Source organism: Ambystoma mexicanum, chromosome 11 (genome assembly GCF_040938575.1).
Source record: "Ambystoma mexicanum isolate Mex_15411 chromosome 11, UKY_AmexF1_1, whole genome shotgun sequence".
Taxonomy (NCBI): Eukaryota; Metazoa; Chordata; class Amphibia; order Caudata; family Ambystomatidae; genus Ambystoma; species Ambystoma mexicanum.
In genome coordinates, this window is record NC_090934.1 from 1,367,000,988 (window position 1) to 1,367,014,479 (window position 13,492).

Consider the following 13,492-nt stretch of genomic DNA (forward strand, 5'->3'; position numbering starts at 1 on the left):
ACACCTCACAGTCATATTGAAACCCTTTCTTTGTTAAAGGTGCAAAACCTACACAAAGGACACCTCTGCAACAGATGCCAGAAAAACGGAAACCACTCAAAGACTAAGAGTACATGAAAATGGAAAAACCGTTAAGAAGGACGCTGATGTGTTGCAGGAAACACTTCTCATCCAGCTGGGAAGAAGTCAGAGGAAAGGTTTTAACAGCATTTGCAAATTGGATGCCTGTTACCAATACGACTATTCTTCAGTCACAGTACAAACCTAACATGTTTTTATTTAATTTTAAAAAACATTTAATCACTTTGGTATATTGTATAACAGCAATAATTATACAAAATAAATCTTTATTTTCACATATGTGCAAATGTGCATCATTTTGTAAACAGTTTTGGAATTATACTTGGAGGAAACAATAACACTTGTGTAATGCTTCAATGCCTTTGCATTGCGATGGAGTGCGAGGGGCTATCGGGTATACTTGTTGAAGAAAAAGTAGTTGTTCATTGTCGCGAGCATTGTGCTTGTTCCAGTATTGTCTTTTATCCGCTTTACTCTGTCAGTTCGTCAATAGGGGGTAAACAAATCTATTGTTCAACGTATTGCTTTAGTGAATTCTTGTGTAGCTAAGGCAGAAAGTTCACAGAACTTGGAAGGCTAAGCAGGAGAAAGCTGACAATTTGTACAGCTTTTTATTTCTTCCTCTTTGTAGCTTCGTAGCTGTACTGAACATCGATGCATTCCATACTTATTCAGTAGTGTGTGTCTGGCTTTGTACTGTACCTCTTCCCATTTAGATGAACTGCCAGAAACTGAAAATATGAGAGATATATGAGTGAGATGACACAAATCAACACATTTTAATCTTTATTAATGAACAATAACTATGACAACACAGGTCACTATATACATATGCATCTTGCTCTGACTCAGGTGACTGGAGCACATTTTTGCAGGTTTAAGATCCTTGCACTAATAAACAGTGATGGAAAGGATAGATGTTAAGGCCTTGAGCATTGTACATTTTGGAATAAATGGCCAAGCTACTTGGTTAACAACTTACCAGTTCACTTCACAACGATACTTGCGCCTGAGAAAAATCGAAACTCCTGACCATGCCAATATTTTTTAAAAAGTTATGCGGCAGTAATTATCATTAATAATGGGAGGGGGAGATTAAATGAGCTGATCATTGGCAGGGAGGATCGAACCCACAGCTCATGTGGATGCAAGATATCCAACCTCTGTTCCTCCGACAATGATGCATTGCTGAGTGCTTGTTATCCTACCTTCAGACCAAGATCCCTTTGTCCATTGTGTAAATAGCAGTAAAACGACAGACCATGTCTTGCGTGACTGAATTAACCACTTCTAGGAATGCAGTGGGGTGGCAACATATGTTGATGGAACTTCAGGTGAGAAAAGAAATAATTGTATGTCAAATGTCACTCAAGTACAGTAACCTATTATTCTAGAATTGAGTTTAGTGGTGATGGCAGCATAGAATGGAGAAGCTGATTGGGGTGGTGAGTGGTTAGGATGGAAGAAGACTCCCTTGCAAGAACATAGAAGTAGATCTTAATGGAAAGAGTGGTGATTAGAAACATTTCATAACAGGAACTAAAATAAGCACATCACTTTGAAAGAAATACAGAGGTATTGGAGGAGGATTAACATACAGCTATTGTACCCATGTCATGAAGTGGAGTGGGATCAACACAGATAACTAGTCTACAGAACCTGTCTTTGTTCTGCAACACCCCAACTTCCTTTGCTTTGACACGGTAGCAGGACATAAACGTTCCTAAGTGGGTTCCGTCTCCTGTTCCTACTCTTCTTCTACTCCTCTGTCCTTCACCTACTTCTCCTTATGCCTCTATGCTCCGCCACCTGCTTCTACCTCCTTACATCCAGTCTGCTATGCATATGGCCTGCCTGGCAGTCTTCTCAATCCTTGCAGTCTCCTATACCTTCTCAAATTCGCCTCCTTGTGCGCAATTATTTTCTTCCCTAGTCTTTACATCACTTTCCTTCACTGGGTGTCCTTCGTTTTTCTGCTTATGTCTGAACTCTTGAACTTGATCCTGATCCTCATCCTTTATCTTCTTTAGTTGTTACTCCTCCTGAAACACCTCCACCTATTGACTCACTAGCTCTTTCTGATGCATTGCCACCTTTTCATTCCTTCTTAATACCTCCTCTTATAGTACCACCTCCTCCTGATCCTTCCCCGTATTGCTTCCAACCTTACCTTCTCCAATCTGTCCTACTCCACCTTCTTTCCCTCTCCTCCCGAACGCTTTCTGCTTCCAAATTGCTCCTGTTCACAACTCACCAGCTCTCTGGTACGGTTGACAGCTTATACGAGGGCCTAATGATGCCACTGGGTCTGCCCTCACTCAACTTTCAGGTGGTTGCGATTGTTACTCTTGGCGCTGGATTCTCAGCAGCTTTTGAGGCCCAGTCCTTTTTCCTCATATCAGCGGCTGCCATGTTGGATCTGCAGGGTGTCCATGTGCAGGAACTAGCAGGTGAGTTGGCTGCTCAGCAACCTTTTATGTGCAGAGTCTGTGATGTCTGTCCTCGATCCTTCACCGCCCTCAGCCATCTCTGTGCCAAGCGCGTCCACAATTATTTCATTGATTCACTGACTAAAATCTGTTCTCTATGTTGTCCTTTACAGGCAACCTATTTATTTTGAGGGTCACTGAACCATGGCAGAGTAGAAAATTCAACATCTACATCTGGAGGATAAGGTTCCCTTAAACAGTCAGCACCATAGGTTTTGTCCATGTGATAAGCCCTTACCACGTGATTGGGCTTGAGATGGACCACACCGCTCCAAACCATGCATCACTTAGAGGTTGGTGGTAAATGGTGTCCAAGGTAACACCACCCTTATTCCCTAGAGCCAGTCGGGGGACTTCATAACAGTTTAGAAGAAGGAAAAACACTAGATTTAATAACTCACAAAGAAATACCATTTGAAAAAGCAAAATATTTTAAATCTATAAATTACTCAAAATATTCCAAACAAAAACAGTATTCAAGTCCTCTTTGATAAGTCGGTTAGAAACACGTACAAAATGAGATGAAAAATTGGGGCTTTAGGGATTGATCTGCTTTACAGACAGGAGTACCACAATGATCATAAGGTGGAGCTCTATACTTAGCATTTTCACACTCAACCCTGGGAAGAAATAATGAGAAGGAAGACTTAAATCAGCTTCAAATCTGTCATGCAAGGCACCCCTTGTTACTGAAAGTTTTTTTAAATGTCACCAGAGTAATTATTTTAAACTAGCTACTAAGAAGGTTTAAACAGATCATGTTTTAATGAGCTAAATAACAATACCATTCATATTGGGGCAGTATGAATCAATACAATGGTTTACTTTTATCAGGGCTTTATGGAAATGTGCAACCATTGTGTGTAGTTCTAAATGTTTAACTAAACTATTTTAAATAGTTAAATTGATGGCAGTTGGCATCAGTGGTTTATCTTCAAGTAGAAATACAAGCAGGTTGATGACTCCTGAAAGACAAGAATGTGCTTGCATACATGAGCAGTGTGTTCCCCTAACTGGTGGTATGTAGATCCTCCTCTCTGCCTGATTGAATCTCTGTTGCTCTGGAGGAATACATCTATCACTATACAATCAGCTGGGTAGCTTGCAAATCCACCTGGTATGTGAAAATATGTTTGTCTGTAAATGGTTGATGAGTGTGTGTGTGTGTATGTGTGTGGAGACCTGACTGTAGCACGGATGCTGTGAGGCAAGCCGCAAAGACCACTGCCCGACATCATGTAGGACCTGCAACGTTCACGCTTCTAGCAGAAGGCTTAATGCATCGAGTCTATCTTTACTATTACATGACAGGATGCTACATCAGAGCGTTTGCCTCATTTTAGGGACAGTGTCACAGAGGTGTGCCATGTGAAAAATGTATTTTATTGGATACACGGAAATGTATTAATGCATTTGTTCTTTCTCATTACATGGATTGGCTCTCTGGTGTCACTGAGCCTGTTATTTTAAGTCCCATGTCCAGACCTCGTCCTGCATCAGAGTGGGAATAGAGTAGCATAGATATTTAGGACTGGTGAAGATAAAAGATTACTGCATAATGAAATGTAGCTACAATTTGGCACATACTATTTACCTAATCAGGATACTTCCTACCTATTGGATGTTGTTCGTATGGAAAACAGATACAAAACAGTCTTCACTGTGCCATAGGACTAGAGCTCAGGTGCTGCTGCATCCTTCAGAATAGCTGCAATTGGGATACAATTCAATGTGGAGAAGCGTGCATGGGGGGTGCTGGATTGTCAGAAAGACACCTGTGGTTTGAAACTAGCAATGGTTTTAAGCATGTGCTTCTGACAATTATCCTCTGCACTACAGCATGCCCCCGCTAGAATTGTAAATTGGTCCTACTAACTATAAATGTTCTATTCCCTGCTACCCTCAATCAAATGTTGGTACTAAAAGCAGTCTTGAAATTACTTATATCCTATAAAGACAAAAATCTATGCCTAATCCTACAGTCGGTTCAGCACTCCAATACTTTACAACAGTGGGTTTGTGCTCAATACCCCTCAACCTTCCAGCCATTTCATTGAACATGGGATGGTGGCCCCATGAACAGTCAACATGCATTGAATGGTATGAACTTAACATCATAATCCTGATTCTTCTACAGGAAAGTGACAGAACCAACAAAAACACTAGATATGATGGTTGTTCTGGTAGGCATACATTAATTGCCTTACTCAGGCAAAGTGATGTTGCAGTCTATCTTGAATTTAGCTGTACACACTGTATTGTATCTTTTTTTTTTACTTTTATTTAACCTGCACATAACATATCACATTATTTCAATTGCAATACTTATCGTTACAGTTGTTCAATTTATACATTATTGGAGCATGCCATATTACATTTTACAGTTCTTCTCATTCTTCTTCTCTCTGACTTATCAGCCAAGTATTGCCTGAATTCACCCCAAATGTCTTTCAGACGACATGTCATTGGTAGTAGACCCAAATACACCTCTTCGGTGTCGTTCGCCCAGGTCATATCTCTCTCCCAATCACTCAACACAGGAGGTTCCTTGTTCCTTTGGAGGAACATCCAGTCGAAACAACGTTACAGTTGGTGTGTAACTTGTTCTTCGAATGAATTGTGTCCTCCCACGTATTCCTCATCTTTGATAGACTCCCAATAGGCCCACCACTGAAGGTCTCATGCTACTCTGTTCGGGATGTGTAGGAGAGCTGACATCCTTCCTGAGAATGGAGACCACTGGGTCGATAGCGCTCACTGGAGAGATCTGATTCTCAGGCGAGCCTCTAGCACTTGAAAAATGCAGGATGCCATGAGGCCGAGCAACTTCAAAAAATTGAAGGCTGGTAGACACTGGGCATTTTGAAATCTGGTCACCATCTGTAGAATATCTTTAGCCCTCACCTCTGGTGGCGAGGCTTTTACCAGGGATGTGTCCAGGACTGCTCCAATGAACTGGAGTCTCTGTGATGTATCATCTGTGACTTCTTTAAGTTGAGGGAGAAGCCCAGCTTGTGGAGGAAGTGACAAACATAATCTAGACGGATCTGATCTTGTTCCGGAGACACTGCTCTGATCAACCAGTTGTCCAGGAAGGCGTAGACATGAATCCCTGCCCTCCTTAGACTTGCTGCCAGGACCGCCATCAACTTGATGAAGACCCTCGAGGCGGAGGTCAGCCCAAACGGCAGAACCCGAAATTGATAGTGAGAGCTGCCAATGGCGAACCTCAGGTACTTTCTGTGCTTGAGCTGGATAGGCACATGAAAGTAAGCATCCTGAAGGTCCAGAGATACCAACCAATCCTGAAGCTGGAGGGCCTGAAGGATCTGAGAAAGGGTTACCATCTTGAACTTGTCCTTCCTGAGGAATAATTCTCGTAGGTCCAAGATTGGTCTCAATCCTCTATCCCTTTTTTGTTATTAGAAAGTAAGGAGAGTACCAACCCTTGTTCCTCTCCGCTACAGGTACCGGTTCTATGGCACCTTTCTCTAGCAGGTCTAAAATCTCCCGCATAAAGAGAGGATCTGGAAACAGTTGCTCCCCAGTGGATGATTGCGGAGTGTGCAGGAAGCATGCAGTAACCCTGGGCAATGGTTTCCAATGCCCAAGCATCTGACGTAATAGCCTGCCACTCTGTCAGATGTTGCGTTAACCTGCCTCCTACTGGTGTTTTGTGAGGAGAGACCTCAGAGGGGTTTTGGAGCAGCTGACAGAGATGCTGAGGTTAAGCCAGCACCTGCTAATGCAGCCTTGGTACCTTTGACCCATCCACTACGGGTAAATCGTCTCTGGCCCCTTTGAGCTGGCTGCCCTCTGCCTTTTCTGAATGCGGAGTAAAAGCAAACAGGCTTTCCCCTCCAGGATGTACCTGAGGGGCGGTTTGGAGTTTGACGAATTGCAGCCCAAAGGGATATGACTGCCGCTTTGTAGGTTTGAAATTTCTCCAAACTGTCATCAGCTTTCTTGCCAAATAGAGAGGTGCCATCAAAGGGCATATTTAGAAGTCTGGCCTATACATCAAGAGCAAATCAGACTTCCGCAACCACGCAAGTCTGCGGATTGTGGTACTGGCCACCATGGCTCCGCGGATGCTGTCAGCAGAGCTGAGACCCGTTTGGAGGGACTCACACATCGCATCCTTTCCATACTTGATATTCAAGAATGCGTCTCGTTCCTCCCCTTCTGGGAGACGGTCAGCCCCTGATGACGCGCACTCCCAAAGGGTGTGGCTGAATCTCGCTAGCGTGCAAGTGGCGTTAACCGACTTAAGTGCCATGCTGAGAAGACCTTTTTGGCCATGGTGTAAAATGTCTTGTCGTCCCTATCATGTGGTATTGTGGGGTACGCCGATTTACTGCTTGCCAAAGTCGCAGCCTGTACTACCAAGCTCTCTGGGGTCGGATGCATAGTTAAGTACAGAGGATCTGAGGCCGACGTTATGTACTTCGCCGAGAGCTTTTTGTTTACTGCAAGGATAACCTCCGGTGTTTCCCAATTTGCAGTTATCAATCTCTGTAATGCTGCATGAAAAGGAACTATAGGGTCTTCTCGAGGTCCTTTATCCAAGATGTCTGTTAAGTCATCTTGTTGGAAAGAGGGTGCAGGTGCTGACCACCCCATAAATTCCATAATTCTCACCATAAGAGCTCTATAAGACATGTCTGCATGCTTCCAAGGTTCTGGTCTGCCGAAGTCAGCTTCTGGAGAAGTATCTATGCCACTGGCATCCTGTAAAGACTTCTGAAGATAACATTTTAACTTCCTCTGATATTAGCTCCTCTGGAATAGGAACACTTGTAGTTTGTTAGCCAAACAGCCTTTCATTATCAGAGTCTTCCCCTTCCTCATAGAGGACAAAGCTCTGAAGCAGTTGCGTGGGTAAGGGGTAAAACCCATTTCGAGTGTTGAGGGAGCCAAATTGGTCGACACTGCTTGAGATAGGGTTGCAGTTAGACGTCATAGGTCTCGACAAACTTACAAACAGCGTCAATATACTAGAGAATGGCCTCAAGGTCGTTGAGAGAATCAGAATTCTACTCGAGGTTGTCGATATGGCCGATGCCCCTTTCAAGGCCTTCAAAGGATCCTTCGACAGCCGAGTGCCACATGTGCAGTTGGGGCATGAGGCTTCGATAGTCTCTCCTTTTTCGGGGTCCATAACAGTCTTGTGTTGAAGGCGCCTCCGACGACAGCGATGACACAGGCTTGTTCGAAGGGCCCTTGTCTCTACTCTCGAGGGTTTTTATTTGCCGAGGTCGACGACTCATGGCGTTTCTCTTTTTTTCGGGTCTTTCACCCTCTGAGGTGGACAAGGCCATGTTCTCGAAGACCCTTAGCATTTTTTTGCGAAATTCCTCCCACTTAGCTGCAGAGCTGCATTTAGTGGGGCAGGTGACCCTTTCTGGTGAGTTGGAAGATGAAGAGGAAGGTGACCTATGACACCTCTTCTTAGTAGGTCTAGATCTGGATGAGTGGTGAGAACCACTACGAGATCTCGAGCGGGAATGTTTTCTCCAATGGTGAGGAGACGAATGTCTCAACTCGGCCGCGGACAATTTCGAAGGGGAAAAAAGATTGAACGGTCTTACACTTTTCCAGCTTCCCCCTACGCCCCCTCAAGGCTTTCGCCGTCATGGACATACATTCCTCACACTCCAAACACTGGTGCTCTGAGACCAGGCACAACAGGCAGATTCTGTGAGGATCGGTTAACAACATCTTTTTTCCACAATCCTGGCATTTCTTGAAACCGGATCGCAGCATCGTTGAATCGGACGAAGAGGTCATCGTAGATTCGAAGAATTTTTCAATAAAATCGAAGTTTAGGAAAGATTCACAGAGGAACCGAGCGTTGCGTCTCAGAGGCTTACGAAGCATGGAAAAACAAAACTGAGCAACGGACGCTGCGCGAGACTATACATATGCCTATGATGACGTTGGTGCCTATACCGAGGCCTTCGAGGGACACGACTCTACTGGGGAAAAAAAAAATTCTGTGGCCAGCAAGCTGGAAGTGAATTTGATAAAGATAAGGAATACGTGGGAGGACACAATCCATTCGAAAGTGCGTTTCTTGTAGGTACTATCCTCTTGACATACGCCATCACTTTCTGGGATTTCACATGCATCCCAAGACCCCTAACATTCCAGCACATTAGTTTAATCTCTGCTGGGCTCTTCTTCGCGATTTAGTCTGCTTCCTTCTCCCAATATTACTGTGCTCCTAAGCATTTCTATTACATTACAATAATATATGGTTATCGGGCTGTGCACATTTTTTAACTTTAACTCCCCCGGTTGTTCCCAACTTCCCCATACCCCACCCTCATAGTTCCCCCAACTTCAGCTATGGAAACCACTTAATTCCCTCCCCCCTGACCCAATCTACTAAGTGATACACTCGCTTGTGGGGGAATGCTTCAGCGGCGGTCGGAGCCCAGGAACTAGGGCTAGCATTGTTTCTCTTACTGTTTGATCTTAAATACGTTGCAATCACTTGCATCTCTCAAGGTTTCAGATCTGGATTACATTACCAGAGCACAAGTAAAGCAAGCCCACATCAGGTTGCAGAAAATTCCATACAACTATGTATCCTTTGAACGCAGTATCTGGAATATGCCTTGTGGTCTCTAGTTCAAGCCAATGTGCAGTCTGCTATCGGTGTCTGTTCATTTCTCGCTAGGTGGTTTCACGGACTCCCGAACTCGCATCCCGGTGCCCGCTTGTCTGGTAGTGGAATATATTTGTTTCAACAAAGGTGACTGCCTCCTCCGGAAATGTAAAAAAATAGGTCTTATTCTTGTGTTGTAAACGCAATCCTGCTGGATACAGCATTGCATAGGGTATCAAGCGGTCACGGAGCATCTTCTTTACCCCAGTGAATGTTCGCCTTTCTTGCTGGACAGCCAGGGTATAATCAGGGAATATGCAAATCTCGCTGGATCTCATCTTTAGCTCCTACTTGTCCCTAGCGGCCCGTAGCACTAGGTCTCTGTAATTCATAAGTTTGGCTATTATCGGCCTTGGGTAGGCGCCAGGTTTCGGACGTGCAGCAAGTGATCTGTGTGCCTTTTCAACAACAAACATTGCTGACCACCTGGGATCTGCCAGCAATCCTTCAACAGCCAGTTCCATTGGGCCTTTGAGTGCGTCTTCCGGGACTCCTATACGTATGTTGTTGTGACGTGATCTCGCATCCAGGTCTTCGCATTTTAGTTTGACTGTGCCCAAGTCTTTGGACATATTGGTCACTGTGCTTTGTAACGCCTAGAGTGTGTCCTCCGCCGTACTGAAACTGGTCTCTGCTTCGGTAATACGGCCCGTGGCTTTCTCCAGCTGGTTCCCGATTGATATGACATTAATATTAATGCCATCCAGCTTTTCATGGAGTGCAGCGAAGCCCTGTTGTATGAATGTGAAGACTCCTTGTAAATCCATGGGAGCTAATGTCGTCTTTGATGAGGAGCGGCGGTTTGGACAGATCCGCTAGCACTCATGGCATTTTCTCTGATGGTCGGCTTTGTGAATGTTTCTATTGTTCCACCTTTCTTGGCCGTGGCACCTTTGGGCATTTTATTTTGCAGCAGGGGGTCTCTGGTTCTTCGACATCTTGGTGCTTTGCTACAGGATTCTCATTAGCGCTCCAGTAGTGTGACACTCTACTACTAGCCGGGAGATTGACCAGATATTCTGTGCATGGTTTAGGTCATGCCCCCGTTCCCATGGGCTGGGTTAGATCTGTGCTGTCTCCGTTTCCCCCAATTTAGGCATATAGTTCATGATCTTTATGATTCCCATAGTGGTCTGGTCACCTCAATGGTGTAGAAATTATTTGCAGCAGTGGCTCTCGTGTTTTGCCCCAAGAGCGTAACTAATATGCCTCCTCGGTGCTGTGCGGTCGGGCTGAGTTGTGGGTTTTCCTCTAACGTGTGCCAATACAATTTGTGGTTCCAGGTAATCTCCTCACTGTCTGTGGCAATTGTCCCCCTTGAAGGTGGGGTGGTAAGGCGTACCTCTCAGGGGTGCAAGAGCCCCATGCTGGTGATCTCCTTTGTTATCCTGCTGCTCCTTACGATATTGGTCTGTTCTTTCCTACCACTGCAGCAGTCGTGTGCGCTGCTATTTAGTGGGGGATTCTTATTGCTGGGGGTTTTCGCGTCCTGAACCGGCACATGGGCAGTATGGGTTGCGCTCATCACCGCTGTTAGGTTTGCCCCCACAGCTTCCCTTCACATGGCTTGAATTTGCTTAGTTCTTTCAATTCGCCCCGTTGCCTACGTCTCAATTCAGGCGGTGTTGATCAGTTTATGACCGCCGCAGCGTGAAGTCAATCTGCTGCATGTTAGGCTGCGTGGAGATTGATCTCGTCCCACGGTTGCTAGGATTGGTGTAATAGAAAGTTCTCGGCTCTCCTACATTTGTTTTCACTTAGCCGGAGCTCCACATTTGTGTCCCCTTCTGTATATAAACTGGGGGAAGCAAGTGTTTCACTGTTCAGCGGGCCTCCAGACTGCCGCTTGCCAGTCAATATGCCTGTGTGTCCAGTGCGGCCCTCGCCCTCACCTGGCTTTCCGCTGTCTTGCTCCAGTATCGGGTTCCAACCGTTCCGTACTTCAGATACAAACGCCGGTTTTCATCCCGATCTTGCTGTTCTGCCTCAGTGGGGTGTGCGGGTGGGGTTGGGCTGTATGACTGTAAACTACTTCCGTCGCTCCCCTATCCGGAGAGGGGGGTAGGTCGTAGGTCGCTTCAGTCCTCTGCCATCAGGGTCAGTCCACAATTGGCAAACAAGCTTGTTTTAATATTGGGTGCTCGGATCAGCTCCCACTCGATCATGCTCTTCTACCAGCGGCTGAGCCAGCAGGGCGGGCAGAGCCTACGGGCTCAGCGTTTGTCTCTGGGAGCCGTACAGACCGCTGCAGAAAGTAGCTGTAACTTCCAGATCGTTCATCGGATCATTGCGGTTTGTTTTGTGGGTGTCTGGACGACACTTTGACACCTTTCTGCCAAATCAAGTTAAAAACCGGGCATTTATCAGCAGGTTCTTCACTCCGGTGTCCGGCCCTCCACTGGAGCTTGCGCTCAGAGCTGCATTCAGCTATGCACGCTATAGCACCCCCCAGAGACATGGATTTCTTGATGCAACATTTACAGGTAGAGGAGCTTGTGACAATCTGTTCTTGTATAGTTTTGCAGGGGTTCAACAGTAATATATCATTAGCATGGTTTCGGTAACAAAGGAAAAGTACAATGGTGTTTTACATCAGATCATAATTTCTTTCGTTATAACCTTGGACCTTTCTCACTAGAACACCTTTTTGTCTTATTTTTCTAGGGAGGCTCCAGCTTCCGGAACGGTTTCCCTGAATGTGTAATCCCCGTCTGGGTATTGCACCTTTACCTTTTCATTTTTCCTTTGGGTTTACTAGATTTTAATTTTAGTTTTGAACACTCTAAATATAGCTATTAAACTTTTGATCACGTGTTTTCACTTCAGGGCTGTAATAGTAACCAGATGCCAGCCATTTTTTCCTCTAATTTAATTAACATTTGTGTACATACAAGACACCATAATATATTGCTTAGTAAACATTTACAATAGAACTCACTGTTTATTAATAACTGAAAATAACAGTCTGGAACTTAACACACTTTATTAGGAAGCTTCAACCAATGTTTGATCCTGAAGCAGCATCCATCCTCAAGACCCTTCCTGCAGATGCTCTCCTTCACTACCCAAGAGCATCAATAGCTCCCCAACTAAAAGGCACCTTCCCATCAACCTTAAACAGGACAAATTATCCCTCTACTAAAGAAACCCACCCCTACAACCTGGGTAACTATTGCCCCATCACCCATCTTCCGTTCCTAAGTAACATCATTGAGAAAGCGGTAGCCGCACAACTGCAGCAACACCTCAACACCATCACCTCCAAACCTACCAATCCGGGTTCAATCCCAGATGCAGCACAGAGACAGCAACCATCCAGGTGGACGAGGACAGCCTCAACATCCTTGACGACAGCCACCCCTTCCTCCTGGTTCTACTCGGCATCTCAGCTGCTTTTGACACAGTAGACCACCAGGCGCTTACGGGGACACCCTACATCGTTGCATGGGGGTCAACAACCTTGTCCTACACTGATTCAAGTCCTACCTCGCCAACCACCAGCAGTTTGTTCAGATGGACTCCTCTAAATCGCCAATGCTACCAGTCACCTCTGGAGTCCCACAGGATTCCATCCTCGCCCCAGTGATCTTCATTCTATACAATCTATAAATTAAGCCGCTGGAAGCCCTCCTCGCACCACAAAACATCGACATCCACCAATAAACATGCATACAACACATAGCTATACCTCAAGATCACCTCCATCAGGGACATCCATGGGCTCAAAACCTGCCTCTCGCTGATCCAGTCTTGATGTCCAGTGCATACTTGAAGCTCAACCCCTACAAGAGAGAAGTCCTACTCCTCAATGTCCTTCAACATCGATGGCAACTTAATCAAAGTTGCCAAGACAATGAAAACATTAGGCATCCACATTGACGTGGCACTCACGCTAAATAGACAAACTAATGCATTGGCTTCATCCACAGCAGAGCCATGCAAGTTAATCACAGCCTGTCGCCCATATTTGTCCACACCCAATTGTATCACAATAGCCAGAGCTCCACTATTATCCAAGCTTGACTATTGCAATGCACTATACCTTGGAACCTCCCAACGTAATCTGAATAAAATGCAAGTCATGCAAAATAATGCTGTCGGAGCAGCTTTAAATATTCCTAGGAAACATATCACTGCAGCTAGACAAAACATCAAATGGCTTAACATCAAGTAAATAATTGATCTAAAAATACTATCCACAACACATAAGTGCTTAGCTAATGAAGCTCCCATTTATCTATCTAATACT

General features: G+C 45.0%; 1 protein-coding gene across 2 annotated transcripts in view; it reads right to left on the reverse strand.

Moving 5' to 3' along the window:
* Window positions 1–257: 257 nt before the first annotated feature.
* Window positions 258–13,492, reverse strand: part of SLC30A4 (solute carrier family 30 member 4) — a 225,074-nt gene continuing 211,839 nt past the window's right edge. For both annotated transcript variants that reach the window (XM_069624943.1, XM_069624942.1), the window contains one exon: window positions 258–812. In XM_069624943.1, the coding sequence (XP_069481044.1) occupies window positions 794–812 (19 nt within the window). In that variant the 3' untranslated portion in view covers window positions 258–793. The remainder of the gene's footprint in view (window positions 813–13,492) is intronic.